Raw genomic sequence first — 27,112 nt, forward strand, 5'->3', positions numbered from 1 at the left:
AAGCCTCTGAATTTTGATCATGTGTCCTTGGGGGATACCGAAACGGTCGTAAGTGTGAAAAATGGTCATAAGTCCCTTTTTTTTCAGCGCCCTTCTAACTTTGTTCCCTAACCAAACTGTTGTAAGTTGAAGGCTACCTTAAAAACTAGAATTATTGGGAACTGCAAACCTGGGCGCAGGATATAACCCAGTGGTGGTATTTAGCCAGTTCTATCCGGTTCCGGCAAACCAGTAGCGGCGGCTGCAGGAGGCTCCACCCATCCTCCCAGACGACATCACGCCCCATTTTTGACACTCTGTGCATGCACGGAAGGCCCGTGCGTGTACTCACATCTGTGAACCGGTAGCAAAGGTAAAAGAATACTACCTCGATATAACCGTTGAAAAGTTTCCAAGTGGATCAAGCAAATGTCCCTAATTTAATCTGCAAAAACAGCTCTACAAGAGGACAGACTGTTTAAACACCCACACCCACAGATGCACACACACACACACACACACACACACACACACAAACACCATGTATGGGTTGGGTGAGTGAGGAGCAGATAAGCAGACCTCCACGGAGGAAGTCTTGAAATGAATGCTGGCTGTTGTATGCAATGAAAATAAGGACCAACCTTCGGCCACAGACAGGAAGGCAAACCTAGCCCCTGCCTGATCTGTCTGCTTGCATGGAGATAGCTGACTGGATGTGACAGATTATTGATGTAGGTCGCAAGGAGAGGACAATCAAGCACAAATTGTTCAGAAATGACAATTGCCTCATTTTCTTTTCCTCCTCCCTGCCTTTGCTGGCTAACAGTTCTACGTGTCGGGTAAACACAACCCAACAAGTGTTAGCTGGTGTTTCCACAACCTTCCCTTCTAAGGGTTGAGTTCAAGCCCATTTCTTCTCGTCCATATTACGTAATGGAGTAAGGGAATAACAGAGTTGGAAAGGGACCTTGGAGATCTTCTAATTCAGCGGTTCTTAACCTGTGGGTCGGGACCCCATTGGGGGTCGAATGACGATTTGCCAGGGGTCGCCTAAGACCATCAGAAATATGGGAAGTATACTTGCGAGTCGAAGAATTGCGCTCCAATGGTTGACTCCACAAGCCAGCTGCAGGGTTCTTCAAATCGCTAGCCGAATTCGGCTTCAGGCGTAATGAATTAAAAAAGAGAGAAATCTTTGCTCTGATGTTTCCCTCTCAAGCCAGCTGCAATCACTCCCAATCGCTAGCCTAATCTGGCTTCAGGAGCAATAAACTTAATAGGGGAGGAGTCTCCGTTTTAATGCCTCTGTCCTCAAGGCAATTGCAAGCAGTTCAGATCGCCAGCCAATATGGCTTCAGGTGCGATAAATTCAAAATGAAAATAATTTTATGGTTGGGGTCGCCACATTGTGGGGAATTGTATTAAAGGGGTCGCCACATCATGGGGAATTGTATTAAAGGAGTCACAGCACTATAAAGATTGAGAACCACTGTTCTAATTCAATCCCCTGCTCAGGTTCCCTTGATGGCGAACCTATGGCACGCATGTCCCTCTCTGTGGGCACGCCAGCGGTTGCTCCCAGCCCAGCTCCCATGCATGCATGTGTGCCTCCTGCCAGCCAGCTGGTCTTTGGGTCTCTGCAGCACATGCTGTGTGTGGGGGGGCAGGACGCATGCTCGGTGGGGGGCGGAGCACATGCGCTGGGGGGTGCCCGCATTGCATTTTGGGGGTTTGCATGTGCGTGCCCCCCATCCCATTTTGGGCCTGGAAAGCCTCCTGCACCAACCTGGAAGCCAAAACAGAGTTCTGGGATGGCCGGGGTGCATGCGTTGGGGGGGGTTGCATGCGTGGAGGGCAAGGCACCTTTGTGGGGGACATGTGTGCATGCATGGGGGTGCTCGCATTGCATTATGCGGATTCGTGCACGTGCCCCCCATGCCCTGTTTTGGGCCTGGAGAGCCTCCTGCGCCAACCTGAAAGCTAAAATGCAGTTCAGGGGTGGGTGGGGCACATGCACAGGGGTGCGCTTGCATTGCATTTTGGGGGTTCGGACACTCGCACATGGGCTTTGGGCACTCAGCACCAAAAAGGTTAACCATCACTGCCCTATCCCATGAGATTGTCTAATCTCATCTTAAAAACTTTAAGTGTTGGGGCATCCACAACTTCTGGAGGCAAGTTGTTCCACTTACGTAGTGGGTGGATAAAAACAAATCAAAGAGCAGTGATGTAAAATCAACTCCTCCTAATCCGGACCACTGAAATTTGCCAAGTTTGAGAAGCCCTTTTTTAGAGGCAGATGAGAAGCGTTTTGCAGATTAAGTGGACAAAATGAACATGTCCAGGGTCTCCAAGAAGCCAAGATGGATGAGCTTGCCTTCAGAAGTTGTGGGTTGGACTGGAGGTTTTTAAGAAAAGACTGGACAGCCACTTGCCTGAAATGGTATAGGGTGTTCTGTCCTCCTCCGCCTCCGTCTGAATGATGGCTTAATTAGCCGGCACTATCAGCTCTGGTGACAAAAGAGCCAGCGTCTGCCAAGAGCCCTCGTTATCTTCCACGACGCTGGTGAGTCACAAACTTCAGCTCTAGTCAATCAGTGAATTTGCCTGTTACAAAGAGACACAGCAGCTCTGGCTGCCTTTTATATTCTGTGGGGTGTGGCTCCATGACTCAACACTTCCTAGGCCTGCCCCACCCTTGCTTCTGTTGTTCCCTCCTCTCCTGCCTACAAAACCAAGGCTGATTGCTGTCAGCTGGGTCTGCAGGCGTGGCCTGGGGGCGAGGGAAGAGTCAGAGGATGGAGGCCTCGTTATCTCTTTCACCTGGCCTGCTTCTGGCTCCTGGAGCTGAGCCAGGGGAGCCGATGCTCCCGAGTTAAGTCCTGACGGCCCTTCCCCCTCACTGTCCAAGTCATTTTATGGCAGCAGGGCCAGCTCAGGGGGCGCAGATATAACATAGGGTCTTCTCCTGCTTGAGCCCAAGGGAGGTGGTCAAACATGTCATCAGTCTTGAGTCCCTGCATGCCCTCAAGAGATCTAAATCCAACCCACTTTGAATTCGTATCTACTGCCAATTTGCTCTGACTGTTACTAATTCAAATTCTTGCAGAGCATTAGCATGCAATAAACCAACATTCCTTTGAACTGCTTGGACTCCTGATTTCTTACTTGAGTTCCATTGATTCTTATCTATCGCCTATTTGCTTTGACCGTTAGAAGTTCAGATTCTTGTAGAGAGTGTTAGCATGCAATAAGCCTATATTCCTTTGAACAAATTGTAGGTGCTTCATCACTGGAGGTTTTTAAGAAGAGAATGGACAGTCACTTGTCTGAAATGATGTAGGATGTCCTGCTTGAGCAGGGGGCTGGACTAGAAGACCTCCAAAGGTCCCTTCCAGCTCTATTCTAATTGATTGGATGTGGAATCTGAATAGCTAATCTCTCACACACCCCTAACGGCAAAACCACTTTAAATACTTCAAGAGACTAATCTCTAAGAAGTCTGAGAAATCTGTAGAGCGCTTGCTCAAGGCGGAAAGCTGAACAGAAAAACAGTGAGCAGGTCTGAATGCCAAACACACGTGGCCTGAAAAAAAATGTCCCACATCAACAAGTTTTTCCTCCATTCTAGTTCTGCAGACAATTTCCATAAACCTCTTGCAACGAGAAAATAAACAAAACATCTTTTCATCACTTGTCTCAACATGGCAGCCCAAATATCTCTGACTCTTTATTTATTTATTTGCACCCTGTCCTTATTATTTTTAAAAATACCTCAAGGCAGGGTATATATCTTTCAAAGATCCTGGAGCACAGGGGAGCTGCCAGAGGACTGGAAAAGAGCTGATGTAGTTCCCATCTTCAAAAAAGGAAAAAAAAGAGACCCAGGAAACTACAGACCTATCAGCCTGACCTCAATACCGGGGAAGATTCTAGAAAAGATAATCAAGCAACAAATCACCAAACACCTAGAAGCAAACAAAGTAATAACCAAAAGCCAACATGGGTTTGTCAAAAACAGATCATGCCAGACTAATCTTATCGCATTCTTTGACAAAATGACAAAATTAGTAGACCAGAGGAATGCTGTCGATATAATTTACTTGGACTTCAGTAAAGCATTTGATAAAGTAGACCATAACCTACTACTAGATAAAGTAGAAAAATGTGGGTTAGACAGCACCACCACCAGATGGATTCGTAACTGGCTGACCAACCGCACTCAACGTGTAATCCTCAACGGAACTACATCCACATGGAGGGAAGGATGCAGTGGAGTACCCCAAGGCTCTGTTTTAGGCCCAGTACTCTTCAACATCTTCATCAATGACTTGGACGAGGGGATAGATGGGGAACTCATCAAATTTGCAGATGACACCAAGCTGGCAGGAATAGCCAACACTCCAGAAGATAGGCTCAAGATACAGAAGGATCTTGACAGACTTGAACATTGGGCGCTATCTAACAAAATGAAATTCAACAGTGAAAAAAGTAAGATTCTACATTTAGGCAAAAAAAACAAAATGCACCGGTACCGTATATGTGGTACCTTGCTCAATAGTAGTACCTGTGAGAGGGATCTTGGAGTCCTAATGGATAACCATTTAGATATGAGCCAGCAGTGTGCGGCAGCTGCTAAAAAAGCCAATACAGTTCTGGGCTGCATAAACAGAGGGATAAAATCAAGATCACGTGAAGTGTTAGTGCCACTTTATAGTGCCTTGGTAAGGCCATACTTGGAATATTGCATCCAGTTTTGGTCTCCACGATGTAAAAAAGATGTTGAGACTCTAGAAAGAGTGCAGAGAAGAGCAACAAAGATGATTAGAGGACTGGAGGCTAAAACATATGAAGAACGGTTGCAGGAACTGGGTATGTCTAGTTTAATAAAAAGAAGGACTAGGGGAGACATGATAGCTGTGTTCCAATATCTCAGGGGTTGCCACAAAGAAGAGGGAGTCGGGCTGTTCTCCAAAGCACCTGAGGGTAGAACAAGAAGCAATGGGTGGAAACTGATCAAAGAAAGAAGTAACTTAGAACTAAGGAGAAATTTCCTGACAGTTAGAACAATTAATAAGTGGAACGACTTGCCTGCAGAAGTTGTGAATGCTCCAACACTGGAAATTTTTAAGAAAATGTTGGATAACCATCTGACTGAGATGGTGTAGGGTTCCTGCCTAGGCAGGGGGTTGGACTAGAAGGCCTCCAAGGTCCCTTCCAACTCTGTTGTTATGTTATGTTATGTTATATCCAGTGTGCCTTCCAACAATAAACCTGTGAGGTGAGTTGGGCTGAGAGAGAGAAAGAGAGAGAGAGAAAGAGAGATAGTGAGTGTCATTGTCCCAAAGTCACCCAGCTGGCTTTCAGGCCTAAGGTGGGACTAGAACTCACTGTCTCCCTGTTTTCTAGCCTGGTGCTTTAACCACCTGACCCAACTGGCTCTTATGGGCTAGTTCTTCCATTACTGGGTGGTTACCTCTTTCCTAATCTAGAAACAGAAGCATCTATTGAGGCCTTTACAGTCCAACTCAGGTTAGTGCAAGGATCTCAACCGGAGGTCCCCAACCACTGGGTCATGGCCCACTACCGGGGCAAGGCCCATTCGGAAGTGGGCCACGCAAATGACGGACGACTGCATGCATGTGCAAAGCTCCCCTTGTGTGAGCAGTGGGTGCTTGCACTCAAGTGCGAAGCTTCCTTTCTGCGCCTCTTGCTCAACAAATGGAGCTGGGTGTGCTTGGGGGGGGAGGGCGCCCTTCTGCCATTCCCAGGAAACCATCCCCTCTCCCCCACTACCCAAGCCAGAAAGGTTGAGGATCACTAATCTAAACCAAAGGGATTAGCATCAACTTTGCTGGCCTGTACATCAGGTTCTAGATGAAGAGTCGCTTTAGAATAGCATAGCATAGCATAGCATAGCATAGCATAGCATAGCATAGCATAGCATAGCATAGCATAGCATAGCATAGCATAGCATAGCATAGCATAGCATAGAACAGAATAGAATAGAATAGAATCTTTATTGAGAATGGAATGGAATGGAATGGAATGGAATGGAATGGAATAGAATAGAATAGAATAGAATAGAATAGAATAGAATAGAATAGAATAGAATAGAATAGAATAGAATAGGACAGGACAGGACAGGACAGGACAGGACAGAACAGAACAGAATAGAATAGAATAGAATAGAATAGAATTCTTTATTGGCCAAGTGTGATTGGACACATAAGGAATTTGTCTTTGGTGCATATGTTCTCAGTGTACATAAAAAGACAAGATACATTCGTCAAGAATCATAAGGTACAACACTCAGTGATAGTCATAGGATACTAATAAGCAATCGAATCATACTAGGAAACAATAAAAACAATATAAGTTGTAAAGATACAAGCAACATGGATATAGCCATTAAGTGGGAAGAGATAGGTACTAGTAAGGATGAGAAGAAGAATACTAATACAGTCGTAGTAGTTGATTTGACAGTGTTGTGGGAATTACTTGTTTAGCAGAATGTTAGCATTAAAGGGAAAAACTGTCCTTGTATCTTGTTGTTCTGGTGTGCAGTGCTCTATAGCATCGTTTTGAGGGTAGAAGTTGAACCAATTTATGTTCAGAATGTGAGGCATCTCTGTAGATATTTTCACAGCCCTCTTTTTGACTCGTGCAGTATACAAGTCCTCAATGGAAGGCAAGTTAGTAGCCATTGTTTTTTCTGCAGTTCTAACTATCCATTGAAGTCTGTGTCTGTCTTCTTTGGTTGCAGAGCCAAACCAGACAGTTATAGAAGTGCAGACGACAGACTCAATCATTCCTCTGTAGAACTAGATCAGCAGCTCCTTGGGCAGTTTGAGCTTCTTGAGTTGGTGCAGAAAGAACATTCTTTGTTGTGTTTTTCTGATGACATTTTTGATGTTAGGTGTCCATTTTAAGTTTTGAGATAGGATAGAACCTAGAAACTTGAAGGACTTTACTGTTGAATTAAACGAGCAAAAGAAGCAAGACTTACTTAACTGCATGCATAGAGTTTATTTATTATTCACATCCCACTTTTTCCTCTGGGATTCAAGACACCATCCATGGAGTGCCTCTTCCTTCCCAGGCTGAGAAACAGCCCCAAGTCATCCAGGGAGGACTGTGATCAAAGTCAGACTCTGATCTTCTCTAACGCCCAACGCTGTAACCACAGCACTGGTTCCACCAGCCGAAGTTGTTGCTTTTGCACACCAAGACGCCGATTTGTGTCATCGTAAGGAAGGCTTATTCCTTTATTAGATTTCTGAGGCTGCCCAGTTCAACAGCAACTCCTGGCAGCGTACAGCTTACAAACAACACCACAGCAACTTGTACCTCCGAAGAATCAAAGGTGATTGTGAGGACAGAATAAGCGAGCGCCATAAATGGACTAAACATAATCCAATCCAGGTGGGCGCATGTCACCTGAGGAACGAAAAAGCCAGGATTTCCAGACTCATTGAAAATACAGCAAGACCAAGTGTTCTGACCCAGCCTTAGCAGAAGCAAGAAACAAACTCCTTGTCATAAAACCCCCCCTCTTTATTTACCTCTTGTAAATTAATGGCATCCACCCACCAAAAAATCCAGGCAATAGACCTTCAAAGGTTTAACTGCAGTAACAGACCTTATCAGTTCCTTGCGATAATTGCAAGGCCGTGAGCTCCCAGCTGAAAGGCTGCCAATTAAGTTCTGGCAAGCAGTCTTTGTGGCACGAAACACAATGAGCAAAATCTCCAGAAATATGAGCTGTTGTCTCCTACGACCACCACTCCCTTTTCCTTCTGTTTATTCCCCAGCCAGGGAGGGGCCATTCAGTGTCCACGGGTGCTTTGCTTCCCGAGTCGACGCCTTGCCCTCTGTTATTCTCCTCTGCTAACAGCTCTGTGGATACATGCATCTGGAACAGGCCCCAGCTGTTCTTCCTCCTCCCTCATAGCGGCCTCCAAAGGCAACTGCCTTTCCAGTGGCTGGGAAATGCCGTATGGTCCTGGCTCTATCTCTGTGTCCGACGCTGAGCATCCATCAGAGCCTTCCCCAGACTCCAGCAGTGGCCCACGTTCCTCCCCAACCTCCTCATTGTCTGAGTCTTCCACCAGCTCTGCTGGCAGCCGGCAGGCCATAACACCAAGGTTGCCTAAACCTGCAGGGGGTGGGGGTGCTATTACAGAAGGCAGACACTGCAACATAGGGGCGAAATTGTCAAACCTTATAACAAACAACTTAGGCAAGGAACTGCTTCATAGGAATTTTGTTGCTGTTATTGTTCAGTCTCTTAAATCATGCCTGACTCTTCATGACCCATGGACCACACCATGCCAGGCTCCCTTGTCCTCCACTGTCTTCTGGAGATTGCCCAAATTCATGTCCATCATGTCAATGACACCATCTAACCATCTCATCCTTCTGCCATCCCCTTCTCCTTTCGCCTCTCATCTTTTCCAACATCAGGGTCTTTTCCAAGGAGTCTTCTCATTAGGTGGCCAAAGTATTTGAGCTTCTGCTTCAGGATCTGTCCTTCCAAAGAATGATCAGGGTTGATTGAGATGTTACTTTTCATGCTTTCTAACCCAAATTCAGCAATCTGTAATGTTTCTGTTTTCTCTCTTAACTGTCTTGTTCTGTATTCCGATGGTCTCCTAAGCATTCTTCTAAGCATTCTGTAGCCAAGAAATTAAAAGACGCTTGCTCCTGGGGAGGAAAGCGATGGAAAATCTAGATAGCTCACTAAAAAGCAGAGACATCACCCTGCCAACAAAAGTGCATATAGTCAAGGCTACGGTTTTCCCAGCTGCAATGCATGGCTGTGAAAGTTGGACCATACGGAAGTCTGAGCGCCAAAGAATTGAGGCCTCTGAACGATGGTGCTGGAGAAGACTCCTGTGAGTCCCTTGGACTGCAAGGCGATCAAACCTGTCGGCCCTAGAGGAGATCAACCCTGATTGCTCTTTAGAAGGCCAGATCCTGAAGATGAAACTCAAATACTTTGGCCACCTAATGAGAAGGAAGGACTCACTGGAGAAGAGCCTAATGCTGGGAATGATTGAGGGCAAAAGAAGAAGGGGATGTCAGAGAATGAGGTGGCTGGATGGAGTCACTGAAGCAGTCGGTGTGAGATTAAATGGACTCCAGGGGATGTTAGAGGACGGGAAGGCCTGGAGAAACGTTGTCCATGGGGTCACGATGGGTCGGACACAACTTCGCAACTAACAACAACAACAACTAAGCATTCTATTGTTATGTTTTGTTGTTTTCGTTGTTCAGTCGCTAAGTCATGTCTGACTCTTCATGACCCAATGAACCTTAGCATGCCAGCCCCCCTATCCTCCCACTGTCTTCTGGAGTCCACACAAACCCATGTCCATCATGTCAATGACACCATCTAATCATCTCATCCTTCTGCTGCCCCCTTCTCCTTTAATCTTCCAACTTTCCCAACATCAGGACCTTCTCTGAGGAGTCCTCTCTTCTCATTTGTTGGCCAAACTATTTGAGCTTCAGCTTCCAGCTCCGTCCTTTCAAAGGACAGTCAGGGTTGATTTGCTTTAGAAACTTCACACAATAACATTGACCATATCTTCCATTCTTTTGATTTCAGGCCCACGTGCCTCAAACAGCGACTTCCTCTGAACCAAAGGCTACCATCCACAAAGAAGGGACACCATCCATGGAAGCTAAGGCCCAACTCTGGCAGTGTTTTATATCAGTTGTGATTTTAAAAATGAGCCAAAGAGAATGGAAAACCTTGAACTCCCAGACTGAGCCCTGAGTAGTTTGTCAGGAGATGACACAAATTTGGGGCCAAAGGAAAACAACAAAAACGAAAACAAAAGAAAAACCTTCGGAATGAGCTGGAAACGGAACAAAAGAAGGCTTCAGGGTGCTCCAAATCGGAAAGAATGAGGCGAATTCCTCCAGTGCCTAAACTTGTTGCTAAGAGACGTGATAAATTAAAGGAGGGAGGACCGAGAGGGTGAACGAGCTAGGAGAAGAGACTAAAATAGTAACTGCTAGTTAAAGAGCAAGAATGTAGAAATATCTTCTGGGGAAAGAGGAAGGGGGGAGAACCCCAAAACAACCCAGCATATTGTGCCCCTCAGTTTATACTGGTGGATCTGGAATCGTTTATTTGTTCGAGTGTTTGGAGAAAAAGTTGCTTGCAATGGTCAGGCACCAAAGAGTTGGAGTTCAGTACATTCCATTCTTAAATTCCAGACATGGAGCTTCATTGTCCTGGGTGGGTGTGGGGGGAGGACCCACATTTCCCTGGGTGCCAAACAAGCTCTTGTATGCAAATGGATTTTCCTGGAGAGCCAGCAGTTTGTTAGTTTTTTTCTCTCCAGCATGGCAGGAGAAAAAAAGGGTACTCTCAAGTGATTTTTTTCCCTTCCCTTCTCTTCCTTCCTTCCTTCCTTCCTTCCTTCCTTCCTTCCTTCCTTCCTTCCTTCCTTCCTTCCTTTCTTTCTTTCTCTCTCTCTCTCTTTCTCTTTCTTTCTTTCTTTCTTTTTTTCTTTCTTTCTCTCTCTCCCTCTTTCTTTCTTTTGTTTTTGCACTCTTCTGATTTAACTAGAATAATTAGTCATTTCCCCTTCCTTCCTTCCTTCCTTCCTTCCTTCCTTCCTTCCTTCCTTCCTTCCTTCCTTCCTTTCTAAAGGCAGCCAACTCTAACTCAAGGCAGCCAATATATCCAACACACCTTCCTCCTATTTCTTCCCCCCACCACAACAACCCTGTGAGGTGGTTTGGGCTGAGAGAGAGAGGAACTGGCTCAAAGTCACTTAGCTGGCTTTCATGGCTAAGGAAGGACTGGAACTCACAGTCTCCTGGTTTCTAGCCTGCTACTTTAACCACTAAAGTAAACTACTGGTTCTTTCTTTCTTTCTTTCTTTCTTTCTTTCTTTCTTCCTTCCTTCCTTCCTTCCTTCCTTCCTCCCTCCCTCCCTCCCTCCCTTTCTCCCTCCCTCCTTCCTTTCTCCCTCCCTCCCTCCCTCCCCTCCCTCCCTCCTTCCTTCCTTCCTTCCTTCCTTCCTCCCTTCCTTTCTCCCTCCCTCCTTCCTTCCTTCCTCCCTCCCTCCTTCCTTCCTTCCTTCCTTCCTTCATTCCTTCCTCCCTCCCTCCCTCCCTCCCTCCTCCTTCCCCTCCCCTCTTTCTTTCTTTCTTTCTTTCTTTCTTTCTTTCTTTCTTTCTTTCTTTCTTTCTTTCTTTCTTTCTTTCTTTCTTTCTTTCTTTCTTTCTCTGCCAGCCTGGGACATTACTGTAATTCCTCTCTAGAGAAGCATAATGAGAATGTGAACAAGCAGATTTCCCCCCCCCCCAACCCGCCTGGACTGTGTGCTAATGCGGTTCCAAAATTAACAGCAGAATGCCCAAGCCAGGTGTTTGCCTGATCTATTTCAGAAGTGCATTCTGGTGGAATTTTCACTTGCTCAGCCCAGGATCAAAATACATCAGTTGCCAAGTCAAGGAGGACCAAAAAAAAAAAAAAAAAAGGAGTCCAGTGTTTCAATTGTGCAGGGTGTGAGTTGTGGAACTAGAGTGACACAAAATGTATGAGTTGTGGGTGTCAACGGACGCGAAAGAGTCAAATGATATTTAATTAAATGTTGTAAGCTACCCGGGGTCGTTTGCAGTGAGATAGGCAGCAAACAACATAAATCAATCTACAAATAAATAAAAATAGGCAGTGCTTGATACTGTAAGTATCACATATGAAGACAAGTGCAGCTTTGATTTAAGCCTGAATGGGAAAATAAAAATCTTAAGTTTCATTTAAAAATACTGCACGGAAGAAAAATTGCTTTTATTTTATCTGTCTGTCATCCATCTATCTCCTTATCTGTTTGTCCTTTGGTCCATCCATCCATCCATCCATCCATCCATCCTCCCAATATCCCAGGCATCAAAAATTTATAATCGCCAACATTTTAATAAGATCTAATGAAGATCTTACTTCCAAAGAGAAAATAGTATCTACTGAACAAGTATATTTGTGTACAATAAATGTGTGTGTGTGTGTGTGTGTGTGTGTGTATGTGTCTGTTAAAGGAAGGTCTTCTTGAACTAAAAGTCATTTCCTGTGGCTTGCAACATGACAACACATTTTTCTTGGCAAAAATATAGATAGAGGTGACATGTGATTGACATCTTCCAGAATTGTTTTTAGTTTTCCAGTCTAGCAGACAACATTTGGATTTTCTTGACATATCCCATCCAGTTACGAACTAGATCTGATCCTGCTTTACTTTCCAAGATCAGCTGTGTTTTATATTATTTCATTAGCATGATGCAATAATGACAGTAGAAGAAGCTGAGAATAGCAGTAGCACTTAGTTTTATATACCGCTTCACAGCCCTCTCTGAGGGTTTTAACAGAGTCAGCCCCTTGGCCCCCGACAATCTGGGTCCTCATTTTACCCACCTCAAAAGGATGGAGTCAACTTTGAGCCAGTCAGAATCAAACTGCTGGCAGTGGGCAGAATCTGCCTGCAGTACCGCATTCTAACCACTGTGCCGCTATAGCTCTTTATACATGAATGAGTGAACGAACAAATGAATCTAAAAGGCAACTTTTTGAAATAAAGGACCAGCATTTCCAAGAAAGGAAATAGGGTTACTATATAGGAAGACTTACAGGAGAGGAATAAAGCTAATAGCAATAGCACTTGGACTTATATACCGCTTCATAGTGCTTTTACAGCCCTCTCTTAGGGGCTTACAGAGTCAGCATCTTGCCCCCAACAATCTAGGTCCTCATTTTACCGACCTCGGAAGGATGGAAGGCTGAGTCAATTTGGAGCCAGTCAGAATCGAACTACTGGCAGTGGGCAGAGATTTCCTGCAATACTGCATTCTAACCACTGCGCCACCACAGCTCCAATTTTGAGCCGGTCAGGAATGAACTCTTGGCAGTGAGCAGAATTAGCCTGCAAATACTGCATTCTGACCACTGTGCCACCAGGGTTCATCCAGATTGCTGTTCGACTGTCTTATGCCAACTCTGTTCTTGCAAGATTTCTTCGGGAAATACCACTTTATATCTATCATATCCTCTCCTGAAGCAGGAAGTTGTTGCTGCCTATAAACAACTCCAGGACTAAGGAAGGAATTGTTTTTAATTATTTCTGTAGCTCTTGACAAAAATTTTTTTAAAAAAATTACTTACTATACTTGCAAAAGCTCGTAATACAGGTAGAGCTCGACTTAAAACAGTTCGTTTAGTGAACATTCCAAGTTACGATGGCACTGAAAGAAGTGACTTGCGATCATTTTTTACAATTACGAACGTTGCTGCGTCGTGTGATCAAAATTCAGACGCTTGGCAACAGACTCATATTTATGACGGTCGCAGTGTCCCGGGGTCATGCGATCCCCTTTGGCGACCTTCTGACAAAGCAAAGTCACTGGGGAAGCCGGATTCACTTAACAACACGTGTTCCAAACTTAGCAAGGGCATTGATTCGCTTAGCGACTGCGGCAAGAAAGTTTGTAAAACGGGAGAAATCTCACTGAACAGACGTCTCGGCGACAGAAACATTGGGCTCAGTTGCAGCCGTAAATCGAAGACTTACCTGTATTGTCAACGCTTGAATCTAGGAAACCAACAGCAAAAAGATGAGTGCCATGGTAAACCAGCTACTTACATCTGGATAATAATCCATGGTGGGAACCAGATGCTGGATGAGGACCTCCAGGGATCCAGAAATGAGATTCCCATCCTGATAAATAGGATCGCCATTCCTCTCGCCTGAGTCTGGTTGCACCTGTCCTCTACATCCTGTCCCGAGCATGCTGGAAAATATCGGTGTCTGTGGCATAGTTTCCTGTAAAAAGGAGAGGAAACAACATGAAGGACTTGGAAGCACCATGAATGTCCCAGAATTTTTGGGTCCTGCCTCTGTTAGGTAGACATGCCCACTTGCTCTTATGCACCATCAAGGTGGGCTTATTTCTTTGGAAGCAATGGACTGATGCAAGAATAGAATAGAATAGAATGGAATGGAATGGAATGGAATGGAATGGAATGGAATGGAATGGAATGGAATGGAATGGAATGGAATGGAGTGGAGTGGACTGGAGTAGAGTACAATAGAGTAGAGTAAGTAGAATGGAATGGAATGGAATGGAATGGAGTAGAGTAGAGTAGAGTAGAGTACAGTACAGTACAGTACAGTAAGTAGAATAGAATAGAATAGAATAGAATAGAATAGAATAGAATAGAATAGAATAGAATAGAATAGAATAGAATAGAATAGAATAGAATTCTTTATTGGCCAAGTGTGGTTGGACACACAAGGAATTGGTCTTTGGTGCATATGCTCTCAGTGTACATAAAAAGACAAGATCCATTGGTCGAGAATCATAAGGTACAACACTTAATGATAATCATAGGATACAAATAAGCAGTCAAATCATACTAGGAAACAATCAATATAAATCGTAAGGCTACAGCAACAAGTTACAGTCATACAGTCATATGTGGGTGATAGGAATGATGAGAAGATTAATAGCAATAGTAATGCAGATTTAGTGAATAGTTTGACAGTGTTGAGGGAATTATTTGTTTAACAGAGTGATGGCATTCAGGGAAAAACTGTTCTTATATATAGTTGTTCTGGTTTTCTATGACATCGTTTTGAGGGTAGGAGTTGAACCAATTTATGTCCAGGATGTGAGGGGTCTGTAGATATTTTCACAGCCCTCTTTTTGACTCTTGTAGTATACAGGTCCTCAATGGAAGGCAGGTTGGTAGCCATTGTTTTTTCTGCAGTTCTAATTATCCTCTGAAGTCTGTGTCTGTCTTGTTGGGTTGCAGAACCAAACCAGAAGTTATAGAGGTGCAGATGACAGACTCAACAATTCCTCTATAGAATTATTAAACTGTAAACTAAGGGCATAGAAGCAAATGATGCACTCTTCCTGCAAGTTATCGTTACGGAAAGTATTGTCAGATGATGCATCTGGAAGGCTGGGTCTCACAAGTCTTTGCTTGTGATTTGATTAAGGGCAAGCTCCTAGCACTTAGCAATGGCCCTTAGACTTATATACCGCTTCATGGTATGTCTCATACCATGGTATATCTCATACCAAATCTCATGGTACATTTTAAAGAAAATGTTGGATAACCATTTGTCTGAAATGATGTAGGGTTTCCTGCCTGGGCAGGGGGTTGGACTAGAAGACCTCCAAGGTCCCTTCCAGCTCTGTTATTATTATTATTATTATGGTGTTTTACAGCAGGGGTCCCCAACCTTTTGGATCTCAGGGACCACCAAGTTCATAATTTTAAATCCCATGGACCACTAATACAAATCCAGCGCGCCGCTTGCTGAAGCGCCTGGACTCCCAGTGACGGGATGCGATCCTTTAGACATTCTCCCTCCTCTCTCTTTCTCTCTCTCTTCCACTCTCTCTCTCTCTCTCTCATTCTGATCCCACCCTTTCTCTCTCATTCTTTCTCTGGTTTTCTCTCTCTCATTCCCTCTCTCTCATTCTGATTCTCTCTCATTCTCTCTCTGTCTCTCTCTCATTCTCTCTCATTCTCTCTCTGATTCCCTCTGTCTCTTATTCTCTCTCTCTCTCTCTCTCTCTCCCTCTCTCTCTCTCTCTCATTCTGATCCCACCCTTTCTCTCTCATTCTTTCTCTGGTTTTCTCTCTCTCATTCCCTCTCTCATTCTGATTCTCTCTCATTCTCTCTCTGTCTCTCTCTCATTCTCTCATTCTCTCTCTGTCTCTCTCTCATTCTCTCTCATTCTCTCTCTGATTCCCTCTGTCTCTTATTCTCTCTCTCTCTCTCTCTCCCTCTCTCTCTCTCTCTCTCTCATCTCATTGGCCAGCCAGTGTCTTGGTGCTGAGAGGTGCGCAGAGCACCAACAATGGCCGGAAGAAACACCCGCAAGATCCAGCAAGAGACGAAGCTTCGCTCCTGCTCTGGAATATGGAACAAATCTTCATCCCCTGCCCTTCCCTCCTCAGGCCAGGTGAGGAGTGACTGGGAAAGGAGGGCGAAGGGCGGGGACAGCCACTGGTGGATTCAGCTGACAGGAAGCTACAGCAGGGGGAAGAAACAGCCTGGGGTTACCACCAACCATTGCTTCGGCCCGCCTGCACCGCCACCGCCATCCCCCTTGCACCATTACCTCATTCCGACCAGTGAGGGCTGCACTGCAAAGTTGCAAGTTGCATGAACCTCCCTCTATGGTGGAGATGTACAGCCCCACCATAAGCTACCTGGTCAGTCCCATATTCCAGAGCTCTAGTCACAGGACTGGCCATTGGTCATCCCAGAGCAGCTCCTCCGCCCAGGTGCACCGCGGACCACCAAAATTTTCTTGCGGACCACCAGTGGTCCATGGACCACCGGTTGGTGATCACTGCTTTACAGCACTCAGGATAAGAGTTGTGATGGTGCAGTGGTTGGAATGCAGTATTGCAGGCTAATTTACTGCTCACTCCAGGAGTTCAGTCCTGACTGGCTCAAGGTTGACTCAGCCTTCCCTGTCATTCCAAGGTCAGTAAAATGAGGACCCAGATTGTTAGGGGCAATAGGCTGGCTTTTTAAACTGCTTAGAGAGGGCTGTAAAAGCACTGTGAAGTGGTATATAAATCTAACTGCTATTGTTATATTGCCCTCAACAATCTGGATCCTCATTTTACCCACCTCAGAAGGATGGAAGGCTGAGTCAACCTTGAGCCAGTCAGGATCAAACTACTGGCGGCCAGCAGAATTAGCCTGCAATACTAACCACTGCGCCACCACGACTCTTATGCTGTTATTTGGTTGGCAAGATAAGATTTGTCTCACAATGGAAGGGTTAAAAAAAGGAACCACCTTAACCAGAAAGAAAGTGGTTGCAAATCAACAACCCTAACATGGTACATTTAATCTGTTATCTTCCAGACATTTCTTCATGCACACTACATTCTTTTCATTTCATTAGGTTAGGGCATCTTAATTGCAATTGTTCATAAGTCTAAACCTATTTTTAAAAAGCTCTCACATGAGTTAAAAACTGATAAAATATAATTTAAGAGCCGGAAAGAACAGAACGGCATGAAAGCAATATGCATAAAAACATTTTAACAGTGAGTATAATTTGAGAGATAATTTCAAGGATCTTTACTTCCTAGGCCTTGTTCAATGCTTGGTTAAATTACAGAAATAACTGAATAACATAGCTGGAAGGGACCTGAGAGCCAGTCCAGCCCCCTGATCGGGCAGGAGACCCTATACCATTGCAAGCAAGTTCTCCAAGTCTGACATGGAAGAAGATGCTTTTTTGCCCAGATATGCTCTATCTCAACTGATTAGAAAGATAGAACATAGAATAATAGAGCGGGAAGGGACCTTGGAGATCTTCTAGTCCAACCCCCTGCTCAAGTGGGAAACTCTATACCATTGCAGACAAATAGTTGTCCAGTGTCTTTTTGAAAGCCTCCAGTAATGAAAGCACCCATCCCTGTTCAAAGGCAAGCAGTTTGGATGTTCAAAGGCAAGCAATTTGGAATGACTCTTTGGTATGTCAATGCTTCGTCTCAATTTTGTTTCACCGGTTTAAGACCCGGCAAGCATCTTTCCTCAAGAGTTATGATCCACTCTAGAAAGGATCCAAGTTTAGCTGCCACCTCTAGCTCGCTGCTAACCGAAGAGCAGCATTTTGAGGGCCAATTGGTGCCAGCTTCATTGCCAAAGCTAATTTAGCAGAAACTAGCTACTATTGGGGACATGGTGGCTCAGGGGCTAGGACGTTGAGCTTGTCAATCGAAGGGTCGGCAGCTCAGTGGTTCGAATCCCTGGTGCTGGCTTGTAACGGGGTGAGCTCCCGTTACTTGTCCCAGCTTCTGCCAACCTAGCAGTTTCGAAAGCACCTAAAAATGCAAGTAGAAAAAATGGGGACCACCTTTGGTGGGAAGGTAACAGCATTCCGTGTGCCTTTGGCATTGAGTCATGCCGGCCACATGACCACGGAGACGTCTTCAGACAGCGCTGGCTCTTCGGCTTTGAAACGGAGATGAGCACCGCCCCCTAGAGTCGGCAACGACTAGCACGTATGTGCAAGGGGAACCTTTACCTTTACCTACCTACTATTGAGGGGAAAAAAATATATGCAGGAACACGTAACGATTCCTCTAAACCGATCAGAAGCCAGCAAGATGCAACCGAGACATAATCCAGAAATAATAACACCTAGTTTAGACTGCCTTGCGTGTCTCCGCTTGTTCATATACGACAGCACACCCACACTGCTGAACCAACGGCAGAGATCTGTTCTCCTCCCACCCTTCCATATGGCTCCCAATAACTCTTTGGTTCCATCTGGTGGTCACCCAGTTTTTTGCAACCCGGCTCTGTTGTGTCCTATTCTTTTCTTACTCCACTGTGCAACAATTATAAATATCGGCATTGTCCGAAGGGAAATTGCACAGAGGCGAGAAAAGAGCGAGTTGCCATGGCTTTCTAAGAGAAACCAATTGTTACTACTACTGGCAGATGTCAAAGCAATTAAGCCCTCCTCCACATGGTTTCTCAATAGCTCTTGTTTACTATTCTTGAGTTTTCAAGGTTACTAAGCTGTACCTTAGTGAGACACTAAGGGAATATATCAGAAGCTGCTCTGGTGAAATCAGTTTCCTTCCTTTGTTCCAGGACAATTCTTCCATTCTCCATGAATACAGGTAGTTCTCGACTTACGACAGTTCATTTAGCGACCGTCCCGATTTACAATCAGACCGGGAAAATAAAAAGTGACTTTGTGACCATTTTTCAGCGTTACAAACTTTGCAGCATCCCCCATGATCATGTGATCAAAATTCGGATGCTTGGCAACTGACTCGTATTTATGACGGTCGCAGTGTCATAAATCACGGGATTCCCCTTATACGACCTTCTGACCAGCCAAGTCGGTGGAGAAACCAGATTCATTTCACAGTCGGGTGACTAACTTATTCACTGCGGTGATTCACTTAACAACGCTGGTGAGAAAGGTCGTAAAAACGGAGGCAAAACTGATTAAACCAATGTCTTACTTAGCAACAGAAAGTTTGGGCTCCTTTGTCGTCATAAGTTCAGGACTACTTGTACTTTACTGTTTGAGATTGACTTTATCATTTTTTTTTTCAAGTTTATCATTGCCAGAACTTGAATAGTTGAACCTTGGAACTAAAGAGGTAAATTCTGATTTTCAGTTACTATACAGTTCCTTGTCTTTATACAAGTGGTGTTGTTAGTTGCGAAGTCATGTCCGACCCATCGCAAACCCATGGACAATGTTCCTCCAGGCCTTCCTATTCTCTACCATCCTCTGGAGTCCATTTAAACTCATGCCAACTGTTTCAGTGACTCCATCCAGCCACCTCGTTTCTCTGTCGTCCCCTTCTTCTTTTGCCCTCAATCATTCCCAGCATTAGGCTCTTCTCCAGTGAGTCCTTCTTTCTCATTAGGTGGCCAAAGTATTTCAGTTTCATCTTCAGGATCTGGCCTTCTAAAGAGCAGTCAGGGTTGATCTCCTCTAGGACTGAGTGGTGTGATCACCTTGCAGTCCAAGGGACTCACAGGAGTCTTCTCCAGCACCAGAGTTCAAAGGCCTCAATTCTTTGGCGCTCAGCCTTCCTTATGGTCCAACTTTCACAGCCATACATTGCAACTGGGAAAACCATAGCCTTGACTATACGCACTTTTGTTGGCAGGGTGATGTCTCTGCTTTTTAGTATGCTGTCTAGATTTTCCATAGCTTTCCTCCCCAGGAGCAAGCGTCTTTTAATTTCTTGGCTGCAGTCCCCATCTACGGTGATCTTGGAGCCCAGGAAAATAAAATCTGTTACTACCTCCATTTCTTCCCCATCTATCTGCCAGGAATTGAGAGATATATAAAGGTAGTCCAGACTTAAAACAGTTCACCCGTACGCTCTCACAGAGAGGGCCTTCTCAGGGTGCCGTCCGCCAAACAATGTCGGCTGGCGGCCCCCAGGAGTAGGGCCTTCTCTGTGGGAGCACCAACACTCTGGAACGAACTCCCCCCTGGCTTACGTCAAGTGTCTGATCTTCGGACCTTTCGTCGTGAGCTTAAAACATATTTATTCATTCAAGCAGGACTGGCATAAATAGTTGTTTTTAAATTGGGGTTTTAATAATATTTTAAATTTTTAAATGTTTTAATTATCGGCCGCATAGTAATAGTTCATTTTAAATTCTTTTAATTGTATATATTCTGTGTTTTATTTTGGCTGTACACCGCCCTGAGTCCTTCGGGAGAAGGGCGGTATAGAAATTTAATAAAATAAATAAAAATAAATAAATTTAGTGACCGAGGTTACAAAGAAACTGGAAAAAGTGACTTATGAACGTCTTTCACCCTTATAACCGTTGCAGCATCCCCACGGGATGTGATCAAAATCCGTATGCTTGACAACTGACTCGTATTTATGATGGTTGCAGGGTCCCGGGGTCATGCGATTCCCTTTTGTGACCTTCTGACAAGCAAAGCCGATGGAGAATTCACTTAACAACCTTGTTATTAACTTAATGACCACCGTGATTCACCTCACAACGGTGGCAAGAAAGGTGTTAAAATAGGGCAAAATTCACTTAACAACTGTCTCGCTTAGCAACAAAAAACGCTGGGCTCAGTTGTCATAAGTTGAAGAGTCAGACCTGCGTGGCCCGACTCTAGCCTCAGTCTCTCTCCCTCTTCCTCTGGATTTCCTTTCTAGAGTCAGACCGGTTTGTGTTCTAGATCAGTGAGGGCGAACCTTTTCGAGACCGAGTGCCAGTGGTGGGTTTGAATTTTTTTTTTTTACTACCGGTTCTGTGGGTGTGGCTTGATGGGTGTGGCATGGCTTGGTGGGCATGGCTTGGTGGGCATGGCAGGGAAGGATATTGTAAAGTCTCCATTCCCACCCCACTCTGGGGGAAGGTTACTGCAAAATCCCCATTTCATCCCAATCAGCTGGGACTTGGGAGGCAGAGAATAGATGGGGGTGGGGCCAGTCAACATTTTTACTACCGGTTCTCGGAACTGCTCAAAATTTCTACTACCGGTTCTTCAGAACTGGTCAGAACCTGCTGAAACCCACCTCTGCCGCGTGCCCAAAGCAGAATGCATGTGCCTCGGCTTGCATGTGCGCGCGCCCGAATGCCAACCAACTAGCCAGTGCAGATGCCTGTTTTTTGGCCTTTTTTTTGGCCATTTTAAGGCTGTTTTTTGGGCTGTTTTCTGGCCATATTTCGGGCCGTTTTTAGGCTATTTTGGGGCTGTTTTCTGGCTGTTTTTGTGCTGTTTCTCAGGCCTGGAAATGGCCTGTAAAATGGCCTGAAAACTTTCTGGAAAACAGCCAGAAAATGCCCCCCAAAATAGCCTGTTTTTTGGCTGTTGTTTTGGGCAATTTTCAGGCTGTTTTCCAGCTCTCTGGTGCCCACAAAGACCAGCTGGCCGGTGTGCATGTAAACAACAGAAACCAGAAGAGCAGCTGGCGATGGCGCGTGTGCCCACAGAGAGGATTCTGCCTGCCACTTCTGACCTGTGTGCCATAGGTTCTCCATCACAGTTCTAGCTCATTGGCGTCGAGTTACCCGTGTAAGTAAAATCTTTTCTATCAAGCTCTACTTGACAGATGTGTCCCATGCAGCCTTCTGAGCCATAGATGAGAAGTGGTTTTGACACTTCTGGAAAACTTTCTCAATTTCCCCGTCTAGCTCACAGCCCAGAGATATTCTTGCCTGTCCAAGTCTTAACCAGGTTTGACCCAGCTGAGCATTTAAAGCTTAGCCAAGGGACACTACCTAGCCGAATTTAATTTCCTAAGTCCACCGAAGAACATTGACTGTATCTCACCATGATAGACACAAAAACTTCACTCCCCCCATGCCCAAGAAAGTTAATATCGTAGGCCAGCTTTCAGAAGTTGTGGGTGCTCCATCACTGGAAGTGTTTAAGAAGAGACTGGACATCCACTTGTCTGGAATAGTATAGGGTCTCTTGCTTGGGCAGGGGGTTGGACTATAAGACCCCCAAGGTCCCTTCCGATTCTGTTATTCTTAGTGGCATTGTTCTGTCCCCCTTCGCCTCTGTCCGAGCGATGGCTTTATTAGCCGGCACTATCAGCTCTGGCAGCAAAATAGCGAGCATCTGCCAAGTGTCTCTGTTGTCTCCCTCGATGCCAATGAGTCACCCAGGAACAAACTTCAGCACTTAGTTAAGCAGTTAATTTGCCTGCTACGAAGAGGCACAGCAGCTCGTGCTGCCTTTATATCCTGTGGGGTGTGGCTCCATGACTCAGCACTTCCTAGGCCTGCCCCACCCCTGTTTCTGTTGTTCCTGCCTCTCCTGCCTACGAAACTTAGAGTCCAGCCAGGCCTGATTGCCATCAGCTGGGTCTGTCGGCATGGCCTGGGGGGGGGGAAAGAGTCAGGGGACAGAGGCCTCATTATCTCTTCCACCTGGCCTGCCTCTGGCTCCTGGAGCTGAGCCAGGGAAGCCGGTGCTCCCGAGGTAAGTCCTGACGGCCCTTCCCCCTCACTTTCCAAGTCACTTTCTGGTAGGGGGCCTGGCTCGGGGGGCGCAGACACAACAGGCATTCTGTTATCTATTACAACTTTTCCAGGGGTAGGTTTCTACTGGCTCACCCTGGTTTGGGCGAATCGGTAGTGGTGGTGGCGGGAGGTTCCGCTCATCTGCCTGGACATCATCACGGATGTTCTGCGCATGCGCGGAAGTGCCGCATGCGAGCAAAGTGAACCAGTAGTGAAGGTAAGAGGAACCTACTATTGAACTACTCCTATAGAAACTTTTCATTCCCCTCCCAATTGCTTCACTGCCTGAATCCACCATCTCCTAAGCCCGCTTCGTTTACGTAGCTATCCTTATTATTACATTTCTCTTTTAGAGCCAGTAGTAGAAGAAAAATGTTCTGCCTTCCTTCTGATAGTTTAGCAGTTCAGCCAGTCAGGACTTTTACAACATCCTTTTATGAAGCTGATTTGGATAAGCCTCAGCAACAATTTCTATTCTCCTATGGACTTTTTTTTTAAAAAAAGTTAAGTATTTATGTTTCTTGCAACTGCAGCTCCTACAGGCTGTTTTGAAACATTTTGCCCCGTTATCTCGCACCTGCCCAGATAGATGGGAACATCTAGCTCTGAGTCACTGATCAAGGACGCTAAACAAGACCGACCCTGGTGAGAATTTTAGTGTGTGTGTGTGTGGGGGGGTCTATCTTGGAAATATAGGCTGGAGGATAAATTGGAAGGTCAGAAGAAAATAGTGCCAAACTGTTGAAGAAAACAGAACGGATATGTCCGTATAAATCACCAGGGATTAAACTCAATTCCGAGAGGGCTTTAATTTATTTTAGCTCTGAGCGAATGTCTCCTGGGATGGTAGCAGACACCCAATCATGGCGTCGGCCATAATTTCTTGCAATTCTTCCATTTTAAACAAAGCAGATAAAACTTCTCCCTCCCTCCCTCCCTCTCCCTCTCTCTCCTTTCCTTTCCTTTCCTTTCTTTCTCCATTTACTTCCTTTCCTTTCCTTTCCTTTCCTTTCTTTCTTTATCCATTTACTTCCTTTCCTTTCCTTTCCTTTCCTTCCCTTTCCTTTCTTTCTTTATCCATTTACTTCCTTCCCTTCCCTTCCCTTCCCTTTCCTTTCCTTTCTTTATCCATTTACTTCCTTTCCTTTCCTTTCCTTCTCCATTTACTTCCTTCCCTTTCCTTTCCTTCCCTTTCCTTTCTTTCTTTATCCATTTACTTCCTTTCCTTTCCTTTCCTTTCCTTTCCTTTCCTTCCCTTTCCTTTCTTTCTTTATCCATTTACTTCCTTTCCTTTCCTTTCCTTTCCTTTCCTTTCCTTTCCTTTCCTTTCCTTTCCTTTCCTTTCCTTTCCTTTCCTTTCCTTTCCTTTTGGAGTCTGTATTCACTTATGCAGAAGGAGGGGGAAAAATGCCAAACAGAAAGCAGAAATACTACATGTAGAATGTGGAATGAGTGCTCCAACAACATGTGCTGGAGATACTTTGCTGTGTAAAGCGGTAATTCCAAGCTTCTCTTTCCTTTTAAGGCAGCTTCTTCCAAAATGACAGTTAATATTTATCTAATGATTTGAGGATTTGTCAAATCTGTTCACTCAACTCTCAGTGCTGATGCTAAGAGATGACATTTTTTTTTAAAAAAGGAAAGAAACAGTTAAACAGTTTTTCAACTGTTTCTCCTCAAAACGGTTAAAAATAGATCTTGTACATCTTGTCCAACAAATTCTGCATGGCTATTTACAAATTAGGAAAAGAAATGTTCCTAATAGTAAACAGAAGCATTCTTCCCGCAGTTCAGTCCAAAGTTTGCCATTCAAATGTTTGGGAGTGAGTCATGAGAATTGGAATTTGAAGACAGAATGTACAGCCGCTAAAGAAAATCTAATTGAAGAATGAGACCGGGTGATTGTACGCCAAAGTGCTTCTGCAGTAATTTTTGGTGGCATTTCATAAATTTAGTCACAAGGCATTGTTTGGGGGAACACACAGGCTAGTTTGAGAAGCGGGAGTCGGCTGGAAGATGGCTTAATTTTGCTTGGGAGTTTACTTTGTCCATTTCAGATATAGGGATGAGATTTCTGGTGGGCTGCTAAGGTAGTTAGCAGGCAGTTAATCTAGATCAGCAGTGGGTTTCACGTTATGTTACTACTGGTTTGCCACACGTGTGCACATGCGAACAAGGTTTGTGCGCTCGCTTGCCTTCTGCACATAACAAAACAACAAAATACCTATACCACCAGACTTGAAATCCTGGGATTAGAAAACTTAGAACTCCGCCGACTCCGACAAGACCTGTGTTTAACACACAGAATCATCTATTGCAATGTCCTTCCTGTTAAAGGCTACTTCAGCTTCAATCGCAATAATACAAGAGCAAACAATAGATTCAAACTTAATGTTAACGGCTTCAATCTTGATTGCAGAAAATATGACTTTTGTAACAGAGTTGTTAACGCTTGGAACACACTACCTGACTCTGTGGTCTCTTCTCAAAAATCCCAAAATCTTCAACCAAAAACTGTCTACTATTGACCTCACCCCATTCCTAAGAGGACTATAAGGGGCGTGCATAAGAGCACAAATGTGCCTACCGTTCCTGCCCTATGGTTCCCTTTCATTATATCAAATTAATATAGTTGTTGCATACTTTTGCTTATATATTACGTTTGTGTATACTGTTGTGACAAAATAAAAAAATAAAAAAATAAATAAATAAATAAATAAATAAATAAATAAATAAATACACCTGGCCTCCCACTTTGCTCTCACACGCACCTTCCACACATGTGCATGGCCTCAAAAATGTGCCTAAATAGGATGGCATCGAGCTGGGGCAGGTGGGCAGGTGGCGCTACTGGTTCGGGCGAACCAGTCTGAACCAGCTGAATACCACCTCTGATCTGGATGCATATTATAAATTTTGGAATGGAGGAAAACTTTCTATCTCTGTTCTGGTAGGGATGACACGCATGCGAAACTGTGTTCAGGGTGGAAATGAGGGGTCCTTGGTGCTCTCTGAGTTTGGTTTTTTTCTTGCAGAAGTTTCATGGCCCAACTAGGTAACATCATCAGTGCTAGAAGGAAATGGGGTTTGCAGAAATGAGGAGGAGGAGGAGGAGGAGGAGGAGGAGGAGGAGGAGGAGGAGGACTGTGAGGTCCTTAATGCTCTCTGAGCTTGCTTGACATTTCATTACCCAACTAGGTAACATCATCAGTATTATCACCTGATGATGTTACCTAGTTTGGTAATGGAACGTCTTCAAGAAAACCAAGCTCAGACAGCACCAAGGACCCTTCAACTTAGGAGCATGTGAAGATAGACAATGCAGAAAGCGTTCTGTCTAGAATGTCACTTTCTACATTGTCCACCTTCACACTATTTCTAAGACGGAGCCCTTTGATCAATCCTGACCTTGCCACGCAGTTTCACAAAAGTGTCATCCATCTTCAACGATATGATAGCAGTCTCCCAGTACAGGGTGGGCTGTCACAGAGAAGAGGTGACTGACTTCTTCTCCAAAGGACCCGAGGGCAGGACCAGAAGTAATGGATGGAAGATCATTAAAGAGAGATCCAAGCTAGAACTAAGGAGAAATTTTCTGCCAGTGAGAACAAATAATTAGTGAAATAGCTTCCTTCCTTGGAGTTGTGGGAGCTCCATCACGGGAGATTTTTTTTCAAGAAGAGACTGGACAGCCATTTCACTGGGATAGTTTAGGGTCTCCTGCCTAGAAGACCTCCAAGGTCCCTTCCAGCTCTATTCTGATTCTGAAATATGGCTTTGTAAAACTAGAGGCTCATTCTCATTCACCCAAAGCGACAAAAACGTGCTATATGGCACTCACCAAACGTAGCAATACCTGAATATCATTCAAAGCAGAATGCCGCGTGTAAAACTGAAATCACACAATTAGGCTAGTGGAAAAAAGGAAGTCAAGTTCAACATTTGAAATACTGATCAAACTAAGTATCTGAAGAAAGTGTCTAGAGTGGAAAACCCCTACAGGGTGAGCTGTTTGACCATGGACTCGACATATGTCCATGTTGAGAACAGCATTTCCTGATCTCAATCATAATTATTTCTCAGCAGGCACAGATAGAATTGCAGGATAAGTGTACCGCATCAATGTTCAAAGCTAAATTCTTGAGCAGGGGGTTGGCCCAGACTAGCAGACCTCCGAGGTCCCTCCCAGCCCTACGATTCTACGTTCTACTCTCGTATGCATTTCGCCATTCCATTTTCCTTTATTGATTCTTGACTACCTGGGCCCTGGAAGGAAGCTGTTTTTAACCGGGCGGAGAATTTTGATCCTTCCCGCCCACCATATATTGACTCTCCTACAAATCTTCATTTTGCTTTGAGCTTGTTGACGTTTTCCTGTCGCTATGAGCTTGTTGTGACGTTTTCCCGTTCCTGTCAAACCAGGGGTGAAATGCTCCCGGTTCGGACCGGATCGTGTGATCCGGTAGCAATTGTGGCCAGTGGTTCGGCGATCTGGTAGTGATGGCGGAGTGAAACTCCTCCCACCTGCCCGGGTGTCATTACTTCCTGGTTTTAACCAGGAAGTAATGTGTTTTTTACCTTCTGTGCATGTG

At 44.9% G+C, this 27,112-nt stretch overlaps 1 protein-coding gene across 2 annotated transcripts in view; it reads right to left on the bottom strand.

Moving 5' to 3' along the window:
- The window catches only part of RASGEF1A (RasGEF domain family member 1A), a 153,941-nt gene that overhangs the window by 80,558 nt on the left and 46,271 nt on the right, over window positions 1-27,112 (bottom strand). For both annotated transcript variants that reach the window (XM_058189075.1, XM_058189074.1), the window contains exon 2: window positions 13,635-13,814. In XM_058189075.1, the coding sequence (XP_058045058.1) occupies window positions 13,635-13,808 (174 nt within the window). In that variant the 5' untranslated portion in view covers window positions 13,809-13,814. The remainder of the gene's footprint in view (window positions 1-13,634; window positions 13,815-27,112) is intronic.

This window comes from Ahaetulla prasina, chromosome 6 (genome assembly GCF_028640845.1).
Source record: "Ahaetulla prasina isolate Xishuangbanna chromosome 6, ASM2864084v1, whole genome shotgun sequence".
Taxonomy (NCBI): Eukaryota; Metazoa; Chordata; class Lepidosauria; order Squamata; family Colubridae; genus Ahaetulla; species Ahaetulla prasina.